The sequence below is a fragment of the Plasmodium coatneyi genome, chromosome 12 (assembly GCF_001680005.1).
Source record: "Plasmodium coatneyi strain Hackeri chromosome 12, complete sequence".
NCBI lineage: Eukaryota > Apicomplexa > Aconoidasida > Haemosporida > Plasmodiidae > Plasmodium > Plasmodium coatneyi.
Genome location: NC_033567.1, coordinates 1,317,217 through 1,339,621, shown reverse-complemented (window position 1 = coordinate 1,339,621; position 22,405 = coordinate 1,317,217). Strand labels below are relative to the sequence as shown.

Here is a 22,405-nt window from a genome sequence, read left to right as displayed (position 1 = left end):
CTCTGCGTACTATTTTTTGTTTGCTCTCCGTTCATATACTTATCTGTCCCCACTTTGTTTAAAAAAAGGTGCAATTTATTTTACAATTTGTACATGGCATTTGTGCCCTTTTAAGAGGTACACGCAAAAGTTCGCTTTGCGGCCCCTGCGTTTACATGCACAACACACAACTTCGCATGCCTCGTTCTTTTGGTGCGATGAAAATTTCGTCACAGACGGCACTCGATATGAAAGGGGGATGGTGGATAATTCTCCCCAAACATGTACCTGGCGTTGCTGACCAGGATAACTTAGCTTCGCCTCGCGAAATGTACTAAATAGGAAAAATGCACACATTCATTTTTCCTAAAACAACGGCATTAAAAATGGCAACGTAGTGACGAAAATTTTGATTAACATGTTAAATTGAAATTAACTCAAGTTGAAACAGAGCAACATGGAAAAAAAAAAAAAAAATACAATGAAAAGGATTATCATAATGTGTTAAAAAATTAAGGGGGACAATTATGCATACATGTACATATACATATACATAGGGGCAGGGTTAATTTTTTAATATGCGTGAAGGGTCGGGCACAATAGTAGCAGTGTTTTTTTTTTTTTTCGTTGCTCTTATACGCATATAGACATATATACATATGTACATATGTACATATATACAAACTTGAATTTGTGCAAAAATGCGGCAAATAAAAAAAGTACAGAGCAGTCGTATTTTTGTTTTTATAAATTCATCAGTTGATTATGGACTGGGAAAAAAAATTAAAAAGAGTAACAGGAACAAGCGTACAAACGTACAAGCGTGCATCCGCACATTTCCACTTTGTCGTTTTTACGCACAACTGTGCCCCTTCTGGAGGCACACATAACAGTTAAAAAAAAAATTAAAGATCACTTTCAGAGAGGCAATGTTGAGATTTGCTTCGGTTAGACAGACGTAAAGGCATTCATGCGGTGTTCCCACGTGGTGTTTCCCACGCAGTGGCAATAATTAACGAACTAGCATTCGCGCAGCGGGAGATTTAACAAATACATTTTTAAATTACGGCTAGTGGGGAGAACCCTGTGTGAAAGGCTTAGACACATTTGCATATACACATAAGGCAAGGGTTATGTAGCTACGCAGGAGGAACTACTTGTTTGTTTCTGTTTTTAAATTTGAGCACTTAAGGTGGGCATAGGTTTCGCAGTTGGAAATGTTCGAGGGGTAATCGGTCTGAACAGTGGTATGCAGAATTTTATATTTATTCTGGCACAACAAAGTAGCGTTATTTAAAACAGTGTGTGAAAAATTTTTGTGTGCAACTATATGGCACGCGAGGGCTGGTTTTCCAATGGATAAGGACCAAACGTGTAAATCGTGAACGTCTATAACCCCGGGTATCTTCAGCAGGTCGTTTTTAATATCCATTAAGTTTATGCTCACGGGGGTTCCCTCCATCAGTACGTTTAGAATTTCTTTAATTACTGATATGGTTGTTGAAAAAACGATGAAACAAAAAATGATAGAACAGATGGGGTCGGTGATAGAGTACTTGGGGTTATACCAGATGATCAGTGAGGCTATCATGACTCCTATGTTTTGCAGTAAATCGCTGATGGCGTGCAGGTACGCCGTCTTCAGGCTTATGCTGCTTAGTTCATCGTGTGAGTGATGATGTGAATGGTCATGCGGGTGGTGGTGTGAATGGCCGTCCGAATGGTCATGTGAGTGGTCATGCGAATGGCTATCGTACGGATCGCACAAAACATTTTCTTCGCTTTCCCCATTGGACAGCATGTAGGAACTGTTCGAGGCAAGGTTCTTCTCCTTGTGAATGCCATTATGCGAATTTTTTTTTTTTTTTTTTTTTTTTACTCATATCATTTGTTCCATTGGTTTTATTGACGTATTCATTGATTCCTACTTTAAAATGACCATCGTCCTTCTGCACATCTTCATCATTTGCAAGGTGATTATCGTGGGGGAAATTATTCGCCGTAGGGTCGAGCAGTGCACGTTGTGTATGTTGTCCGTTTTGCGAATTCTTCTTCCCTGCAGTTGTTCCTTCACCACCACCAGTTCCTCCTGCAGCTCTTGAATCCCCTTGGTGAGGATTATCCATATTTATTTGGTTCACATTTTCATAATAATCAAAAGCGACATAGCTGCATGAACTGGTGTTAATTTTCCCGATGGAAATATTATTCTTGTTACATGCCGCAGCATGAGCAGCAGCATCCCCGTCATCTGCTATAACGATATCACTATTTATATTTTTGTATTTTCCATTTTTTACAGACTTACTAGTATCATTTTTCCATGTCTTTATTTGGTGAGTATGCCCATTCGTTTCATCACTATGACTGCATCTGCGTTGTCCAATAAATTCAAATCCATGTGAGTGCACCTTAAGTACGAAGGCAATGAATATATTTGCCAGCGTACTTACAAAAGCTGTAACAAACATGATATATCCATCCACTGTCTGAACTTCAAATAATCGAAACACAGCACTGTACAAAATGTACGCAGATAGGGCCCAAATAAAAAAAATGGAAAATAAGGCTCCTATTATTTCCGCCCGATGGTACCCAAAAGACATATCTACATTCCCCTCAAACGTCGAGACATATATGGAAAATAAATTTAAGGCAAAGGAGAGTAAATCGCAAAACAGGTGAGAGGCATCAGTCATTAAGGATAAGGAATTCGCCAAAATAGCTGCCACTATTTCTATTATCATAAAAATTATACATATTATACTTGCTATGATTAATTTCTTCGTGGCCTTCTTTTGAGAGCTATCATACAGGTGGGACACCCGGTCCATGAAGTTCATGTTTAGTCCATTTTCCAACAAAGAGCTATCCATCTTGGGGTTTTTTTCGTTTCGGGGGGGAGGTTATAAGGGGGAACTTTTCTTCAGGCTGCGGGGGGTAGAAAAATGAAGGGAACAATCAAGGGTAAAATATAGTGGGGAAATACAGCGCGAGTTCTTTCCAGGCTGTAGACCCCTCCTCTGTTAAACCCACTTAATCCAGTTACGCAGGCGAAGGGTAGCAGCTGGCACATGAAGGTACGTACAAAAAAAAACTGCGGGTGGGCATTCAATCGGAAAGTGGCGCTATACTTACATAGGTATATAAGTACACACGTTCCTATGTCACTACGTGCAACTGCTCACATGTACTAATGCTAACTTGCGTTGATGTGTCACACCTACCTTAGCCCTATGACACTGCGAATTACACATACGCACGCTCGTTGCAAAGATGCAAAAGGGAGGGTTTCCTCCAAATGTACTAAAAAATTATGCTTTCAAAAAATGTACTAGCGGGTATGAGCACTTGATTATTCCAAATGTTCGGGGGAATACCTTTACATGTTGTGTATAGGCAAAGCGTGAGGAGCGGAGAAAAAACGAAAGGAAGAACGTGAACGTGGTGGCCAAGGGCTAGCATGTTAGCGTGTTACCGTGTGTGCCAAATGTGGGTGACACGCCTAAGTGTACGAATAGCTACGCAAGGGGAAAAACCTGGTAATCCTATGCACATATACACATACGCACAAGCATTCGTACAAGTAATATGATTCCTTGTATGCGCAATGTTAAAAATAACCCAAGTATTTTCTCTTTTTTTTTTTTTTTTTTTTTTTCCTTTTGGGCCCTTTTTATTGAACACATAATATTCAAGTGGGTAGAGAATATGCCAAGGTGAACAGATGGCCCTACCATATTCATTTACCGATAAAGGTCAGTTAGGGACAATGCACCCCAAAAAAAAAAAAAAAAAATTATGAGATAAGGTCAAAAGTAGATAATAACTGTAAGCCCGTTTCACATGTAATGTGTTCATTTTATTTCTTTTCTCTTTTTTTTGTGAACACGTTTTACGCTGAAGAGTTTTGAAGGAAGCTTCCCCCGTTTACTTGCACACATGTATGGGTATACATGCGTGCGTACATACGTGCCTATTTCCTTGCATATGTATAAACATTTAAGCCTAGCGCATCAACCATTTTCTCCTTCACCCACTGACGAGCTACGCTGCGGATGGTTCCACGGCTAATCAAGTGTCGCCTGTGTAGACTCAAAATGAAAAGTGAGTAATTCCCCTCATGCCTGCTTGATACCAACAGAGGATGCGTTTCTTCTGCGCCCCATTTTCTGGGAAGAAATTAATCTTTTAAGTTTAAAAGAGGGGGCGACGTACAGTCCCGCAGGCGTAAAACCAAGTGGCGTATACATACGCGTAGGTGCACGCACACAGAGGATTTTCCGCCCAGTTGGGAAAGCTCACACGAAGTGTTTCCCCCCAATTATGCCAACCAGATTGAACAATGAAATACCTAAAAGTTGAAAATTTTTTTCCCAAGGCCAAGCAAGATGAGGGGGGGAAGAACGTGCTGCTGATAACCGTAAATTTGCTCCTGCTGTTTTCCATGTTCCTGTATGGCATAAACTACATACTGATGAAATATTTTATTATGATAAAGGGGTCCATATACGTGTTCATAATTCTGAGGACAGTGTTAACCATCCCATTGATGATTTATATGTACAAGTCGAAGGAGTCAGAACCGAACAAAAAAAAATTACTGCATGGTGTAAATGAGGAAGATGGTGTGAGTGAGCAGGATGACCAGATTGACTTGGAGTTGTCAAAAATTGCAGAAGAAAATGAAAAAAAAAAAAAAAAAAAATTCCAAAGGTGATAAAAATGACAAAAATGATGATACTAATAAAAAAAAAAAAAAAAAGCGACAAAAGCAGTAAGGATGGGAAAATAGACGATAACGAGGAAAACGCAGATGGAAAAAATAACGATACTGGTACTGACGAATGCAGCAGTAACAAGCAGGGAATATGTGTTAATATAAAAAATAAATTTTCAAATTATTTTAGTAGATTACTAAAAAATGATGAAAAGCTAATTCCAAAGGTAGCCTACATGCCCATACTTATCCTATCCGTTACGGGAGCTTTGAGACAGGTCATTGTGATAATCGCCTTACAGTATACCGACTCTCACAACGTGGCTATTATTCAACCGACAATACCCATTTTTACGGCCCTAATGTCTTATTATATGAAGATTGAAAAGATGAATTATATAACATGCTTTTCTATTTTTTTGTCTTTCTTTGGGTTGGCGATAACTGCGGAAGTGTGGAATATGGGTTCCTTCGATTTTGGCTTCCTCCTATTACTAACCGTGCCTGTGACAAAGGGGCTGCAAGTGATATATATAAATATTGCCACTAGATACGTAAGTAATGATATTATTCAATTTTCCCAAATGGCTGTTTTGTTCTTGATAACCCTTCCATTTGGAATTCTAGGAGAAATGTTCATTAATGAAAATTACAATGTGATTGGCGAGATATACAATGTGACGACTAATCAGTTTCTGTGCATTTTATATTCTACCCTTGGAATTATTTTTCTGTGTTGGAAAATTCAAATCATCGCTTTGAATTACCTCACCCCCGTAACCGTTTCGCTGTACCAATCCTTTCAGCCGTGTTTTACCTTCGTTCTAGCCAGGCTCTTTCTTAAGGAGACCATCAATTATAATAAGTACATTGGCACCATCTTTATTGTCTTGTCCCTGTTGCTTTATCAATACGGTTGTACCAAGCGCCCCAAGGTGTAGCGGGGGTGTGGAAACAAAGGCCCTTTTACCAATATTAACACGCATATACGCGTGAGCGGCGTGCGTGTAAGACTTCCTCACCTTGTACATTTATCTACCCGTGTACCTGTGCATGTTCCCCCCTTTTTATTGTTCTTATAAAGAAAATGCAAAGTGGCTAACTGCCATTTCTTTTCTTCTTTCATCGTACCAATTGTTTTCCAAATGTTTCATCGTACCCCTTTTTTCTTTTCTTTTCTGAATGATCCTTTTAAAGAGAATTTATTCCTTTTCAACCAAAATTGTTATTTTATATGTACCCCCCATTGTTAATGTTTAGCGGCATATTTTCCGGCGAGCAATTGAGCAGCCTCTCGTAAATCCAAAGCGGGTAACTGGTAATCGTTCGGGTTGGATCGTTCCTCAGGGTTAATCCTTTTCCCGCCACTGTGCCGACTTTACACACCACTCTGTGGACTTCGCTTTATGACGCGCTCCTTCTTGTGGTAAGTACTGGATGAGGCCCCCGCTCCTCTTACCGGTGGCGTGATTTATTGGTGAAGCCCATTTTTACTTTCCCCTTCGATAGAGCTACTTCTCCAAGTTCCACCTCCATCGTACGTGTTTTCTCATCTTATTAAATCTTGAGGGGGGTTGGCAGTGTAACTTTACTCTCCCCGCTAAGTTAATTTCGCTCATTAGCTTCTCTACCATCATGTTCATATCTTTGTAGCTTTTATTTTCAAACAAAGGGGAACATAAGATGCCGTAAAAGTGCATGTCGTGGACATGATGCCCCATGGTATAATCCTGCTTAATGTGAAAACATATTGGTTTCAATTTTTCGTATATCACTTTTTTAATACTGATTAAATTTGGACAATCTGGGGAGGCAAATTTGTGTGCGTAATTTTTCTGTACCAAGAGGAAGCTGCACTTCTTTGCAATCATGTTTGGTGGACCGACTTGTGAATGCTTGCCTACCTTGGTGTGCGCCGCGTAGACTGTGTCCCTTCGTGGGAACCAGGTTGCCAGGTAGGTAGCGAAGTAGGTGAATTAGTTTTTTTTTTCCTTCACGATGGGCACAAATGGTAAGCGGTTCCACCACCTTGCGTACGCAGATATCTACCTATGTGTGTGTGTTTATACATATACACATTTGCGTTAACCACGTCCCTCTTTCAGCTGTTCGTTGGATGTCCTGAAAATCATCTCTTTTTTTTTTTTTTTTTTTTTCGCATAAAAAGGTTTCCTCAAATGTACGGTTTTAATAGGTCGCCTGTTCGGCTAGCCGTTTTATCTATAACGTGAATGCAAAGGGGGGAAGCCGATGCGGGAGGGTTACCTTCGTTCGGCCGATTGCACGACCGCGTATTGCCCAGATGCTACTCGTTCTTAATTTGATGTTCCCCTTTTCCTCACCTCACGTCAGGCATTTTTACCAAGAACGGATAGAGATCATTCCACTTCTCACATTCCCTTAAATTGATAATTTCACGAAATGTTATTTTTGCAACTTTCACGTGTGTCGCGTTGTGTGCTTCATGTTTGCGCAACATTTGCACGTTTCCGACGCGGGGTGGAAAAAAAAAAAAAAAAAAAAATTACTCCATATGAGCGCCCCACTTTGCGGACAACACTAAGCAACATTTTTTCCCTTTTTATCTCCCCACATGCATGCAATATTGTAAGGCTGTAAATACCCGGAGTAGCTTTACCAAACGTCAAACGTGGTGAAGAAGAGGGTCAACTTAAAAGTGCTCAATGTTCACGCACAGACATTGGCACCCTACGTTTAGGCAACCCGCATGGTCATGCCTGTAGTAAATTTCGATTTAAAAATGTTATACCATCCACAAATGATCCATCACATTTGCGTGAAGTGAAACATATGTAACGCGTTAAAAAAAAGGCGGTGTGCAAAGTTCAAAAAAAAAAAAAAGTCCCACATGATGTACCATGTAATTATACAAAAAAAGGGAGACACACTTTGGAAAGCAAAACGGTTACATGACCAAATGACCATGTGTAGAACAAATTTTTGAAAAATAAAAGGTGGACACATAATTTTAATGCTTTCGAAGAGGGCATCTTCCAAAGGTGAAAATGCCAGAGGTATTATTGGTCTAATTATGGAGCCGTTTAAATTGATAGGAGGAAAGCTAATCCGCTCTACCTTTACTATTTGGTAGCCCCGAATTAACCACTTTTGGCCTTCCTGTTTGCTGTTTTTCTCTGTTCCGTGTTTAAGATTTTTTTCCGCATGACGATCCTCTTTGGAGTAACTTCTATTTCTTCATCGTCTTGAATAAACGAAAGGGCATACTCAATGGTGACATTTTTGTGATTTATCCGTATGGTTTCCTCATGGCCCTTATTCCTTAAGTGTTGTACGGGCTTAACTTTCACAGCATTCATTTCAATGTCATTGCTTAGGAAGTGCTCGCCGATGATCATGCCTTCATAAGTGGGGTAATTTTCACTAACAAATAAATTTCCCTTTAACTGAATGGGGTCTAACGAAAAGGCAGTGGTTGTTCCATTGGATGAGGATATGATAACCCCATTTCTGTCACTCCTGTAGGACGTTTGTTTTTTTTTATATTCTCTCAATTCGGAGTTAATTATGGATGTCCCTTTGCTGACATCACGAAGGTAAGATCTCATCCCAAAGAAATTCCTCGATGGGCAGATACACTTAATAAAGGTGTTGTCATTGTCGTCATTTATAATGTCTACAATTTCTGCCTTTCTTCCGTTTAACTTTTCAATGACACTGGAGCTAATTGTAGACGGTATGGTAATGTGAAATTCTTCAACTGGTTCTAGTAAATTTCCTTTTTCATCTTTTGTGTAAATCACATTTGGAGATGATATGGTCATTTCGTATCCTTCTCTCCTCAATTTTTCAATCAGAATGCCTAACTGTAATTCTCCCCTACCTTTCACCTCATAGCTATCTTTCTTTTCCGACTCGTTAATTTCGATGGCCACATTTATGGCTGCTTCTTTTTTAAGTCTGTTACCGATGGAGGACAGAGTTATATGTTTTCCGTCCTTTCCTGTTAAGGGACTTGTATTTTGTGAAATTTTTAAACAGAGAACAGGTGGATCAATTGGTCTCACCTTCAAACTTGATACGGATTCTTCGGAAGACAACGTATCGTTAACTGATGGGGTAACTCCCTTCGAAAAGGAAATATTTACAATATCTCCTGCGCTGGCAAAATTTGCATTTTCTATTTTTCGTCCTTTCATGTAAAAGATATTCTTAATTACACACGTTCCTTTAACTTTATTTTCCTCATTCTTTACAATTATTGTGTCTCCTTTTTTGACAACCCCTCCGTATATTTTTCCCGTCACGGTCACGCCTACCCCCTCTTGGTGATCTATAAGGCTGACTAGCATGCTGAACGGCTCGCTCGTTATTTTCGCTTCCACGTCTTTTTCATCCCGGGAGGATGGGTGGCGCTTGGAAGAATCATCGACGAGGCTGCTATCCTTCTTAGTATCATTTCCCACGGACCCCCCAAGCGAAGGTGTTATACCATCTGCATCATCCACTGTGGAACTCTTTTCGGACCCTATTTTTGGGTCAACATTTGGGGGGTCTCCACAACGGGAAGGCAACATCACGGGGGAGTCAAAATATTCTATAATTTTTTTAAATATTACTAACACATTATTATGTTCACACTTATTCTGCTTGGCGTCCTCGAAATTGTCGGTGCACCACCCATTCTTCGCAGAGGCATAGAGTATAGGATAATTCATCAACTCATCTGGGGCATTTAAATCAGCGAAAAGATCAAATATTTCATTTTCAATTTCTTCCTTACTTTTTATATTACTTGGTTTATCAAATTTATTCATAATAACAATAATTTTACACTTTGGATTTAGTAGCGATTTTTTTAGGACAAATTTGGTTTGGTTTTTTGGTCCTTCAACTACGTCAATAATTAAGCACACCCCATCAATGAGGTTTAGCACCCGTTCCACTTCTCCTCCAAAATCTGAATGCCCTGGCGTATCAACGATGTTAAAAAAATAATCATCATATTTTATTCTCGTAACTTTCGACATGATAGTAATGCCTCTTTCTTTTTCTAAATCATTATGATCCATTACTCTTTCATTTTTTGTTTCTTCTCCCCCCTGTTTTAGCAGCTTATCTACGAGGGTTGTCTTTCCATGGTCCACATGTGCAATGATTGCCACGTTTCTTATTTTCTGTGGGTTTATAATTTTAATTTTTTTATTCGTTGAAAAGAAAAGGGCATTGCCATTGCGGCTTAGTATTGAAGTGTGTCTCCTTTCGGGGTTACCTCTTTGGCGCAATTTGCTCTTTACCCTATATAGTGTACTATTATCGTAAAGTAACATTGTAGAGAAGTATTTCCCCATTTTACTTCCCCCAGGAAAACCGTCATACGGGGGGCTGTTCCTCTGCAGATTCGTTACCCCATTTGGGCTCCCCCTGATGCATTGCGTCACCACCCTATGAGCAGCACACCTGTTGTGGCTTCTTAGTAGGTTATTCATATTGTGGTTTCTCTTTTTAATTTCATCGCGAGGATCACTTCAGCTTACCACTGCGCTGGCTTCCCTGGCACATCCATCTGGGGGTAGTTGCTCCCCTCGGCAGAGCTAGCCTTTTTCTCTGACCTAACAATGACGGACTTCCCTTTTATGTAAGCAATTTTTATTGTGACCAAGCTGACCAATGTAACTGTGCTATTGTGCATACTAAATGGGAAGTAGCCGCGCTTGTGGGACAATCTACATGATGTAACGCTTCTAGGTGTAATTTCGAAGCATTACCGACTGCGTCAGCGAAAACGCTAGATTTTTTTTTTTTTTTTTTTTTTTTTAATGCGCATACGCTCTTTTTTAACCCGGAGAGGCTTCCCCGGATATCCGTGATCAATTTTTTTTTTAAGAGTAACATTTATACAATTTTTACATATTTAACGATGCAAATGTTCAGCTAGCATCGCACTTTTTCTCTAACACGCATGCTACAATTTATGCTTTGAATAACTTATCATGTTTCGCTTCATTCCGGTTAAGTAGATATACACCCTCTCGTTCACTTCACCTGGGGGGAACCCGTTGTACGTATAAAACAGCTGCCCAGCAAGGTCAACAAGCTTTAAAAATATTCCTACCTACGTGCATACGTGTGTACATAGAAAAACATAAAACTGCTGTCCCTGGTGGGTACCATACTATTATCCTATCCAGCGATGTGGAAAGCGGCTAACGTTTCTTACACAAGATACGCCTCTGAAATGGCGGACATTTTGAGGAAGTACGGGGAAGGAAAAAAGAAAAAATAAAATAAATAAACATACAGCCAAGGAAATATACCATCGCTTCATCCGCCAAATCGCTTGAGGCATTTCACTTTTCCTTTTACACGAGAGAAATGCCGAACATAATAAACATGTAGACCAGCCCCCTACGCACATACATCAACATGTGTAGACATATTTGTTAACAGATTGCCCATTTTCTTTTTGTTCCTTTCCCCCCCATCGTCCCCTTAGGTGTTTGAAAGACCCATATTCTGACATAGCCCTGGAAAGAAGTAGGATGCATCTGCGGGAGACAATATACAAGGACGGAAAACCAATCACTCAAGGTAAAACGGATTGGCACAAAATTGTGCCCATCAAAATGAGTGCATAAGAATCTGCTCATAAATTTAGTCAACCATTTGGGGGGAAATTCCATTGGCGCATTCCCCATTAGTAATGCGAATCCACTGTGGATGCACTAAAACTCCACTGTGTAGTTACGCCCATCTTGTATGTACATGCGGGTAGATACCCTTGCACACGAATTATGTCTTCCCTCCCTTTGAACAGAGCTACATGAGGAATTTCAGAAGGCCTTCAAAAGTTTGGGAGATAGTAAGTAATGAAAGGGGGATAAAATAGCAAAGCGGACCAAACAGTAGGACATCCTGGACAGGAAAGAGCATAAATGGGAGAACTCTCCAAAATTATTAACGTATTTTATACACAAAAAAAGTAATCTTTGTTATACTTAATTTGTATACATCGTTTTGAAATGACCTCTAAGACCTTTGCAATATTTGTATGTTGCATCATAAAGAAGAAAAAAAAAATTTACCAAAGTTGTGAAGGAAATATTTTTTTTTTACAAAAAGCTGGTTAAGATAATGACCAAGTTTGGTGAACAGCTGGAGAAAATCAAAATATTGTGGAACACCAACTCGTGCTTCTTCATAAGAACAATGCATTTCGTAATTGCAAAATTGTCCATATTTTTTTTGATTAATTTTTGCTAATTTATGTGGTGCGCACGGTGATGGTCCCACAAAAGGGAATAGTTTTTATTGTGCATGGAAATTTGCTTAGATACCTCCTTTTTTTTTTTTTTTTTTTCGTTGTATGTACACAACTTTTAAGGGGCGCTTAATGCGTGGTGAAAGGAAACGGCAAAATGGTTTAGTGGCAAATGGGCAAGTCGGGCAAAAGAAACCCAACTATGAATGCCACAAGCAGCTGCCACACTTTGACATCTAGCAAACGCCCCGTGGGAAAAATGTTTTAAAGAGTAATCCAGCAACTCAACTGTTCCCCCTTGTTGGACATTTTAAGAAAAACTGAAAGGTTACTCAATGTACCCCCACTGCGTAAGCACAAACACGTACCATTTGGGACACAAGCTAAAATATTCGCTGAACATGCCCCATTCGTGTGTCTTCCCAAAAATGTATAAAAGAACTTTCCTTGTGCTATGCTTCGCACTTTTGAACTTCCTCGGTGCGGAGAGTAAAAATGTCGTTTCTTCCTTTTTGTCCTACTTGAACTCAAAAATAAATTCGACAAGCGAAATATCGAAAGTGGTCCAAATGGGCGACACCATGGCGTGTCTAGTTAGTAAAGAGAATAATAACACGCGCAACGAATGTTCTTGTTCGTTTAAAAAGCTGAAAGAATTTGAAAAAAAATGTTCTTCCAATTTTAAAAAAAATCAAGAAGACGCTAAAAACTGTTCTGAAGAACCTTGTGAAATTTGTTGTAGTTTAATCAATTCAAACAGTGTAGCAAATTCCATCCTGGACTATGAATTTTTTTGCAAAAAAAAATGTGCACGATCGAGCATTGTTTCGAATTTGAATGAAGATGATTACAAAATAGTTTTTAAAAAGTTAATTGAATTTATTCGTATATTTTATCCGTCCAATGTGCTTAATTATTACCCCATTCGGAAAAGGGCCTCCGCGAATTACACGAATAAGTCACTGGACGCAAGTATAACACTGGAAAATAATTTTTTCAAATCGCCATCTTTTGCGAAACGGAAGTTTAGACACATGAAAAAATTGTCTGCGTTTGTTGCGCATTATGCGTTATGCTTTTTCAAGTTTTCGTTGCACATTTCCAATTTTTCTTTTTTTTTACCTTCCCGTTTCGTCGCAGAAAATCAAACGATAATGGACGACCTAAGTGAAGAGCCCCACGCGGTACGCACATAAATATGAGCATCCACATACATGTGCATGGATAGGCATACCAACAGAGCATGTTTTTTACAAAACAGATAAGCAAGCGCAAGTGGATATATTTCTACTTTCGCGCTGTTCTTACGTATAGCATTTTCAGTTTGAAAGACACCAATACAACTGCTTATACCATGCGCACATGAGCGGGGTAGAGTTACCTGATGGGGTTTCTCTTTTTAACCATTTTATAAGCTTATATAAGTATCAAAATATTTTTGGAACTTTTTTTTTTTTTTTTTTGGATCTCTTCAGATAAATCGCGGACATGTAGAAGATCCTACAACGTCGCTAAGAGAAGAAGAGTCGGAGGAGCTTTTTTCCCCTTATGATGAAAGCTAGTTTTTTTTTTTTTTTGTTGTTGTTTCCACCCTCCCGCTGGTAATTTTTCTTTCGCTTGTTTGTTACATTTGCCTTTTTCCCCTGACATTTACTTCAGCCCAAGTCCACTCATTTTGTCATTTGTTTGTTGTGTGTAACTTTTCCGGTTATGTTTTTTTTTTCCCTTTATTCCACATTTTCCACGTTGTGTTTATCCTCCAAATGGGATTTAAGGGAAAAAGCTTCCTGGTGAAAACGATTTAAAAGCCAAATTGTGGTGTATACCAAATACAGAATGTGCAAGTTTTGGCACTCGTTACCATTTGTGCACTTACCCCTTTTCTTCCTTACGGGTGCAATTTTGTAGAAATAAAACAAATAATTTGTAAGGGGTAACGGTCACGAATGGGAAAATAAAATTGGAGTTAAATGTTTCTTTTTAGCAAGTTCGTTGGCATGTTTGGGTTTTTTTTTTTTCATATATTTAATGTTAGATAATGTTTCCTCGTGATAACACATCGGCACGTTTGGTTACGCTTCTTTGCTTTTTTTTTTTTTTTTTTTTTCTTTCTTTCGTTTTGATGTGTATGCAGTAGTGCCCTATTTCATTTTGTGTAATGTATAATCAGGTAGCTTAAACTGGGGTACATAATAAGGCACATAAATAAGCTACTTTTTTTTGTTAACCCTTTGAGACAAAGTCACGGTGGAGCAGTCTTACCACAGCAATGGTTTAATGAGGTGCACAGAACACGTTTTCGCGACCGTAACATGTAAGTATATTTTGCTCGTTACTAAGATGGTCTCCGTTTATTGTATATGTTTTTTTCCCTACTACACATACACCAAGGTGAAACACCTGAGCACATTTTTATGATAAAAAAATTAGGTCCGTTTGTGCGTGAAAATTGATATTCACCGGGGCACAGCGTTCTGAGTTTATGCAATTTGGGGTAGATCTCCCTGCTTTGTTGTTAGTTTGATTGTCCCGTTTAGTTTGCTTAGTTTTCTTTCCTTGTGCAGTGCGGTTCCCCATTTTTGTGTATAACCATTCGTACACACTATTTGCAGAGCATGCCTTTGAAAAGAACGCCATTCTCATTCATTTCTGATTTAATTACGAACATAAAAAATGGAAATAACAACGGCGATGTGACGGCTGTAAATAGACAAAATTCGTACGAGCATATAAAAGAATTTAACATAAGCGAATTGGGGAACTTTAAAATAGTTAAGGTTTTACTGAGGGGACTTTCCAGCACCGTGTGTTTGTGTGAATGGATAATTGACTGCAGAAAGGCGCTCGTTTTGAAAAATTACGTTAAGTATATAAATAATGATATTCTAAGTTGGAACATAAAAATTGATGAATCAAATGAGACAGACACGGGAAATAGCAGCTTGGAAACGGAGGGAACGGTCAGCATTTGCCCGTGTTGCGAAAGGGAATTGAATCACCAGGCGTATATAGAAAAGGAAGAACAAAATGGGAAGGAACAGTTAAGGCAGTGCAAAAATCATGGTATAGACGATTGGGAAGAAGCGAACGAATGGGAGGGGGAATTTCCCCTCGAGTTTATCAGCCGACAAAGACAAAATGAAAACGCAGATGATCATACGAAGGGGGGAAAATGTAAGCAGAAGCACTACTGGAAGGATATTACAGATAAAACGAATGAAAATAAAACCCTGCATTTAGTATTAAAAGTAAAGCACAAAGAATTGTATTACAAACTGAGGGACATAGAAGAATTAAGAGAAGAAATAGAAATACACAAAAAATTGAAACATTGTAATATTTTACAAATGATATTAAGTGCAGAAGATGAAAACGACATTTGGGTGCTTTTAGAATATTCGTCCATTGGAGATTTATACTCCTATGTAGGTTTTAAAATCCTAGACGAAACGGAGGTGAAAATAATTGTCAGCCAAATTTTGTTTGCCCTTTATTATCTTCACATTAAGGGTATTATACATTGCGATATAAAGCCACAGAATTTGCTTCTCTTCCACTTGGAAGAGTCTTTCCTTTTCGAATCGGATGTCCTGTCCGACCTGGAATTGTCACCCAACATCAAGGGGAAAAAATTGAATATTAAAAAATTGTTCAGCTCGATTAATGAAAATATAGCCAAGCATCCAAATGACAACACGTTTAGGAGCATTGTGAAAATTGGCGACTTTGGCTTATCCGTTAGGTGTCCCTTTGATGAGTTCTACCCATATCGAGGGATTCGGGGAAGCTACGGGTTCATCGCCCCCGAGTTGTTCCAAGTTAGACCAACGGGGCACGCACTGAACTTTTAAATTTGTTTACAACGAATTTGCCCCCACAACAGCGGGTTACCTCCACACTGCGTCGCTTCCCCCCTTGCAGGAGTCCAACTTTAACAACAAAGTGGATATGTGGGCGCTGGGCATAATCATCTACATCCTTTTAGGAGGCTATAGGCCCTTTTACCCCTGTTCTAGGTTTGAGGTTGGGCGCAAAAAAAAAAAAAAAAGGAAATTACACAAGAGGGTTACCATTTTTTGCATAAAATGTTTTAATGCATGATTAGCTCCTCCTCAATGGGGGGTTGGAAAAGGGGAACTTTTAGGCAGTACTAAATCCTTCGCAACAGTTGCGGCTTGATGTCATTCGAGTAAAACTGCAGAACAAATCTGCGTAAAACTTGGATCATCTGTTCAACACATAGATTGTCGAGCTCAAGAAACCAACCTACCCACATGTGAACTCGTTTCCATTTTTTACAGGAAAAGGTAACGTTCCACGAACGATACTGGTTTAATATATCCTCGGAGGCAAAGAACTTTATTCAGTCCCTCCTGCAGATTAACCCGTCGAAACGGCTGAACGTGATTGAGGCGATCGACCACCCCTGGTAAAGAAGCGCATGTCACCTCATCCTGCGTGTGTATTCACGCAACAATATATGTAGAGGTGGGTAAATGGAGCTGCATGCGTATGTCTATGTGCACATCTCTATGCACCCCCATTTTCCGTAGGATAAACAGCTACTTTATCAGCACATGAAGACGAACTAGAAGGTGGCTCAATCAACCACAAGCCTTTTTGCCACACAAATCAGCATCACTTCTTTTACGTAAGGGACAAAAGCGAGAAGTAAAATTCGCTGTGTGTACAGAGCAAAAGGGAAATGTTGACGTAAGGACAGATGATTAAATGTACATGTAGATAATTCATGATTTAAAAATTTTTTTTTTTCCGCATTTTTTTCCAACTCGTCACTTTTTAAATGTAGCAATATAACATTTGTTTAATTTGCAAACATGTAATACATGTAGCATTAAGGGAAGCTATTCGCGATGAATGGTGGATGTCTTGCTCGAACGGGCTAAGCGAATTGTCGAATGGAGTCTCGATTGCGGTTGCTCCTCGAGATTGTTCTTTTGTGACCGTTGTGTTCACCTTTTTGTGCTTCTTTTTTTTTTTTTTTCTTCTCTGAACATTCTTAAAATGAGCAGGGGGAAAAGCACAACCTGAATGAGATGCGCATGTGAGTATGTAATTATGCATATGTACATCCCTGCTTTACGGCTTATATTAACACACGTGTAGCTGTTTACTTATTTTCCTGCATTGGTGCAAAAGGTATCACATTAAAATACATGTCCCATTGAGCGCCTCACATGCGGGGCAAGACATTTAACTGGAAAATCCCACGTGAAAAGGTTACGCACTTTTCTACATTCGAAATGGGGAAAAATTAAAAAGTTTTTTTTTTGTAGCAAAATTAGCGCCCCTGATAAGCGCAAAATGGTGGTTGTCCACGGAAAAAAAAATAACACCGGAAATCGCTCAAAATGGAAACACGCAAATGTGATGGAAATTTTGTAAATTATTCTCAACAGTTATGTCACGTATTTGTCATATTTGTGTTGTATTTTTTTCGTTGTAGCGTTTAATTCGAAATATTTTTTTTCTTTTCCACATTTTACGAATTGTTTGGAATAATAAGCTCCGTTATAGACGCGTGATTGTTCCCACCTACGTATGAAGGCATAACTTTTTAATACTGAATAATTTTTGTATTCAAAAATTTTATTTAAAATGTTTTGTTGTACCTCCAAAAAAGTGAGGTCTATATATTTTTCTCGGGGAATGCAGTTGTAAGAGTGGCAGCATACGCAGTGTGTTTTGCCACTAGTTAATTTTTTTGTCTTCGGCAATCTATCAACTGTTTTGTTTATCAGATAATCCGCTTCCCCATTTAGCAGCTTGTGACTTTGCTAGTCAGTCAGGTTGCTATTATCCACCCCTCTGTCATTACAAATGTCTCACAACAATACGACCGTGTTCTTATTCACGGTGCAAGGCATATTGGCGTCACTGACCTGTGGACTGTGCTGCATAATATACGCATACTGTTGCAACACTAAAAATGAACGAAATAGGAATAAAAGACCTATATCGAAGGTGAACGGAGACACCTACACTGAGAGCGCAACCACGGCCTTCAAAAAAAGTAAGGTCGAGAAAGAAGCGGCAAGTAAAAGTGTCCATGAAGGTGCGACAACATACTCAGAAAAAGACCTAGATGGGGCAAGCAATACAAAATCAGAGAGGAACCAGCCAAGACCTGCTAACGGCAGCGCAACGAGCCACACGGACAATTATTGCAAGCGAAACGGGAGTGCAAAATGTGATAGGGACGACACCATCCCACGGGAAAAGTTGATACAAGAGAATTATTGCAGCAGAACAGGCAGTAAGATGGAATCGGGTGTATCCAATCAGAAAAACGCTCAAATGGATAAAGGCAATGGTGAGGAAGGAAGATCAATTAGAAGCAACTGTGAAGGAATACCCCTAAACATGATAAATGTAAGCGAATACAAGGATCCCCCCTTGGTAGGTATAATTCCCAGGAATAATTCCTTACCGTACGATGGTCGTGTAACCGAAAAAAATGGAAAGTGTGAAAATTCCCATCATGCGGGCGCAGAAGCAAGTGACATGCACCCCAATTGGAGCAATGAACGTAAAGAGATGTTCAAGAATAACTCAGACAATACGATCAAAGTGATTGTGCCCTTAAATAGATGCCAGCTAAGAAGTGGTGGAGAAAAAAATGAGCGCCTTCCAATGTCCAACGAGAGTAGGAACGGCTTTAATTCGCACATATCGTCCAATTATGATGTAAGAGGGGATAACAACAGAATTGTGAAGACAATCGAACGCGGGGAAAAAAACCTACTCAGTAGGAACAACAATATGGGTATTACGGTCAACAGGGTTGAAGCGAAAAATATGGCCATCTGTGGCCTTACAAAGAAGGACGCCGTTCAGGTGGCCGCAGAAAGGGCAGACCATGAAACTTATAGGAGGACTGTTCTGGACAGACAAATGGTGTACTACCCTAACGATGAATTTTTCAGAGTCAAGTCGGAGACGTATATTCGGAGCAATCCGGGGCACGGTGGAGCCAGCACAAGTTCGCAGAAGAGCATGCATAGAAATTTCCCAGAGGAGTCTTCATCGAGCCGCAGGAACTGTCCCGAAGCACAGAACCATTTTACACACCGTAGAATGAACGGTTGTAAACCTTTTGAAGACAAAAAGAAATGCAGGCACCAAGAACATGTGCACAATTATATTCCCTCGAAATGTATGAACTGTCCCCATGAGGGAGGAAGCACGAATAGGGTATTTGTAAAATGTGAAAAAAATATACTGCACAGTTTGGATAGGAATATACCCAATAGCAGGGAACATCCAAGTGTAGAATGGAACAGCCACGTAGTCCCAATAATCAAGAAGGAACAAACACAGCCAGGTTCATCAGAATACAACACGTATAAGTACAACGATTTTCCCATGTATGATACGCTTTACAGGAAGAGGCAGCCATTATTACATGATGATATGTCGTTACACTTCAATCATGGGAAGGAAATTAGAAATATTTTTGAAAATGGGAGAGTAGAAGAAGCAGGTACTCTGTCATACGATAAGGACAAGGCGACTTGTGACATGCACACTGTTAGCAAGTATGATGGAGAGAGTATCGTTCGTATTCGCAATGTAGGCCATTACGATGAAGGGAAGAGGTTCCACCCCTGGGACCTCCATTTATCAAATCGTATGTCCACAAATTTGATAAATGGGGAGAGGACAAAAAGTGCAGCCTCATATGGATTAGCTTATAACGAAAGTGGTAATGTTAATAAATGTGAAGGTGAGGAGACTCCCTTCAAAGGAAGTTCCCCCCGTTTGGGCCGCTTCACAAGTGAGCAAGATTTTGCACCCAAAGGGGGAAGGACAGACCAGGAGGGAGAAACATCCCAGACGAATAGGAACAACCAAGGTGGTAACAATGGTATAAGTAATGACAACAACGGTGAAGAGGATCGCACAAGCGAAGGCAGGTATTACACCAGGGGGAAGAGCAAGAACAGCAGCACCAACAGAAGAAGCGTTCATGATGAAGTTGGCAGAAACGCCCATAGCATGATCGATGCAGTAGGAATGACCACCAAGGTACCCAGAAATAGTTGCACCCACACCAACAAAAGGCAAAGCGATCATAACAATTGCGCGCATTATTCCCCTTTAGATGAAGAAAAAATGGAAAATCGAAAAAAAGAAAGTTACTACCAATTCCCACGTGACTATCACATGGGCATCACAGAATGTCTACCATGTAATGGCGGAACACCTATGTGCAAAAATAGTAACTGCCCTTCTGTTGGAAATTGTGCAAAACAGAGAGATAGGAAAGAAAAGAATGTATACGTACCTAATTGCAATAGCAGGAGTTGGTACCCCCACTGCACAGAAAAAATTAGTGGCTACAATGAATCCTCTTTCCACTCAAATAATTTTGGGAGGAACACTAACCTGAGTGACATTAATGGCAGCTTTTCACAGCACATTTCGTACAATGCACGTCCATTCATTAGGACCAAACGGTTTGAACAGGAAAGAGGTGCGAAAATGGTAACCAAGAGTGAACTCAGCGATGGTATTTACCCATTAACAGATGACAACGCTGATTACGATGGGGTGGAGAGCAGTCGTAGAGGGGGCATTCTAAGTGGCAACGCAAGCAGCCTCCTCAACGGCAGCATAAACTTGGGCGAACGGTGCCCCAATGATGAACAAAAGAGACGCCCCACCAAAGGGGGAGAAACGATGATCCCTGTCCCAGTCAGCAACGATGAAGTAGCGAATGGCAGAAAACGCAGAAAGAGGGCTACCAAAAAAAGAGGAACCAACTCCAAAGAAGAAACGGATAACCAGTCTAACACACCACCATTGACAAAAATGAAGGAAGGGAAGTTAAGACAAACGGAACCAAGTGAGTACAGGAGCAGCCAAGAGATTAACCAAATAATACATGCCTATTTGCAAAACTCGAAGAAGGAATATAATTATAGCAGGTCAGATAAATCGGAGGGAGAAAATAATCACGTGGCGGATAAGTACGCCCAGGAGGGGATGCATTCGCATAAGGATGTGAGCCCAACCAGGAAGAGCAAAAAAAAGGATTCAAACGATAACACGCGTTATAACTCCTGTCGTAAAAACGTGGTTGGCAATAGAAAAGGAAGAAACCGGAGGGATAAAGATTTGGGCATCACCGAGGGGGAAATAACGAACAGCAATATGTCAGCTGCACCAGGGAACAAACGCAAAAAGAACGAACAGACCGACCAGGAGGAAAAGCTCACCGAGGAAGACACTTCTACACGTACAGGTCAAATTGAAAATAAAAACATACGCGTGAAACGAGAAAGAATTTACAGCAATGTGCTTATTAAGGAGGAAAAAGACCTCCGCAGTGGGAACCAAACGGTAAGGAGAAGCGCCAGAATGAAGAGCGAAAAATATAAAAAAAAAAAAAAAAACAATGACAGTGATATGCATGTAGAGACGGAAAATGAACAGGAAGAGCTGCAAAGTGAGAGTAGCAAAAAAAAGCAAAACATTGTAAACGCCGATAACAACAAACTGATGGAGAAAAAAAAAATGTCCAAAACGAAAACGATGGAAATGAAAATTTTCAGAGATAAAAACGCATTAAAAGAAAAAGAAAATTTAAAAAGGACAAATGAAAAATATCAAGAAATTGATGAGTACAGGTGTGCATCAGGATTAGTAAATTTCATAATTGAACATATTCAAAAAAAAAAAGACAAGGAAAATTTTGATGATTTATTAAAATATATTTTAAAATTAATAAATATATACAAAATTAAGACCATCGATTTTGTCGAAGCTTTTTTGCTACTCGAAACGATAAATGTTAACATAATCACGGAGTACCCAATTGAGGAGTGGATCCTGGTGACCTTTCATTTCCTTAAAGGAAATACAACAGAACAAAATTTTAACGTAATTATTAAATCGCTGAAGTTAAATAATCTAGTCATTGGCAATGTCACAGCTTCGTTTTATATGAACAAAAAGACGGTTAGAATGACGGAGAAAAATATGAACAGAATTCTTACCATTTTGTCAAACGTTGTTAGGAGAAGATCCTCCAGGATTAAAACGTTTAACCGACCGAAACAGGACAAGAAGGCCAAGGAGGACCAACAGAAGGATGAGCTTTTAGGCTCCTGCTGGCAGCCAGTTGAGGGCGCCGCCGAAGGGAAGTAAGACCAAAAAGTTAAACACACGCAAATGCAAGAAAATTTGCCCAAATTGATCAAGTATGACAATACAAAGGCCGGAAAATGTAAAAACGGAGATGCCATTCAAGCACTGTTAACACCGCAAATTGTTTGAAGCCCCCTCGCTTTGCATTTCCCATGACGCAGATAAAGTGCCCATAATACTTGTCTCCACTCGCAAAAAGTAATCACCGTAATATGTGCAAATTGCGGGAATTTCTTAAAGGGTGTAAAAATTTATTCGCAGCAGCTACGTAATAGTCGATGCACGTTTAAAAT

General features: G+C 39.6%; 8 protein-coding genes across 8 annotated transcripts; 5 read left to right on the top strand and 3 right to left on the bottom strand.

The window, feature by feature from the left end:
* Nucleotides 1-1,132: 1,132 nt before the first annotated feature.
* PCOAH_00039670 (Cation diffusion facilitator transporter domain-containing protein) lies at nucleotides 1,133-2,855 on the bottom strand (the record flags this gene model as incomplete). Its single annotated transcript, XM_020060755.1, has 2 exons — nucleotides 1,133-1,804; nucleotides 1,908-2,855. The coding sequence occupies 2 exons, from the start codon at nucleotides 2,853-2,855 to the stop codon at nucleotides 1,133-1,135; spliced, it is 1,620 nt and encodes a 539-aa protein (XP_019916699.1).
* Nucleotides 2,856-4,324: 1,469 nt separating this feature from the next.
* PCOAH_00039660 (Transporter) lies at nucleotides 4,325-5,640 on the top strand (the record flags this gene model as incomplete). Its single annotated transcript, XM_020060754.1, has 2 exons — nucleotides 4,325-4,695; nucleotides 4,758-5,640. The coding sequence occupies 2 exons, from the start codon at nucleotides 4,325-4,327 to the stop codon at nucleotides 5,638-5,640; spliced, it is 1,254 nt and encodes a 417-aa protein (XP_019916407.1).
* A 570-nt stretch (nucleotides 5,641-6,210) lies between these two features.
* On the bottom strand, nucleotides 6,211-6,570 carry PCOAH_00039650 (Uncharacterized protein; the record flags this gene model as incomplete). Its single annotated transcript, XM_020060753.1, has 1 exon — nucleotides 6,211-6,570. One exon carries the CDS (start codon nucleotides 6,568-6,570, stop codon nucleotides 6,211-6,213), a length of 360 nt encoding a protein of 119 aa, XP_019916233.1.
* Nucleotides 6,571-7,818: 1,248 nt separating this feature from the next.
* Nucleotides 7,819-10,167, bottom strand: PCOAH_00039640 (GTP-binding protein TypA/BipA; the record flags this gene model as incomplete). Its single annotated transcript, XM_020060752.1, has 1 exon — nucleotides 7,819-10,167. One exon carries the CDS (start codon nucleotides 10,165-10,167, stop codon nucleotides 7,819-7,821), a length of 2,349 nt encoding a protein of 782 aa, XP_019916987.1.
* A 350-nt stretch (nucleotides 10,168-10,517) lies between these two features.
* Nucleotides 10,518-11,548, top strand: PCOAH_00039630 (Mitochondrial atp synthase f1; the record flags this gene model as incomplete). Its single annotated transcript, XM_020060751.1, has 3 exons — nucleotides 10,518-10,936; nucleotides 11,175-11,269; nucleotides 11,496-11,548. 3 exons carry the CDS (start codon nucleotides 10,872-10,874, stop codon nucleotides 11,546-11,548), a joined length of 213 nt encoding a protein of 70 aa, XP_019916421.1.
* A 703-nt stretch (nucleotides 11,549-12,251) lies between these two features.
* On the top strand, nucleotides 12,252-13,509 carry PCOAH_00039620 (Uncharacterized protein; the record flags this gene model as incomplete). The annotated part of the gene is made up of 3 exons (XM_020060750.1): nucleotides 12,252-12,911; nucleotides 13,080-13,123; nucleotides 13,415-13,509. The coding sequence occupies 3 exons, from the start codon at nucleotides 12,275-12,277 to the stop codon at nucleotides 13,499-13,501; spliced, it is 768 nt and encodes a 255-aa protein (XP_019916522.1).
* Nucleotides 13,510-14,554: 1,045 nt separating this feature from the next.
* On the top strand, nucleotides 14,555-16,520 carry PCOAH_00039610 (Calcium/calmodulin-dependent protein kinase; the record flags this gene model as incomplete). The annotated part of the gene is made up of 4 exons (XM_020060749.1): nucleotides 14,555-15,757; nucleotides 15,861-15,962; nucleotides 16,241-16,368; nucleotides 16,493-16,520. The coding sequence occupies 4 exons, from the start codon at nucleotides 14,555-14,557 to the stop codon at nucleotides 16,518-16,520; spliced, it is 1,461 nt and encodes a 486-aa protein (XP_019916355.1).
* A 1,260-nt stretch (nucleotides 16,521-17,780) lies between these two features.
* Nucleotides 17,781-22,112, top strand: PCOAH_00039600 (Uncharacterized protein; the record flags this gene model as incomplete). The annotated part of the gene is made up of 1 exon (XM_020060748.1): nucleotides 17,781-22,112. One exon carries the CDS (start codon nucleotides 17,781-17,783, stop codon nucleotides 22,110-22,112), a length of 4,332 nt encoding a protein of 1,443 aa, XP_019916067.1.
* Between the last annotated feature and the right edge of the window lie 293 nt (nucleotides 22,113-22,405).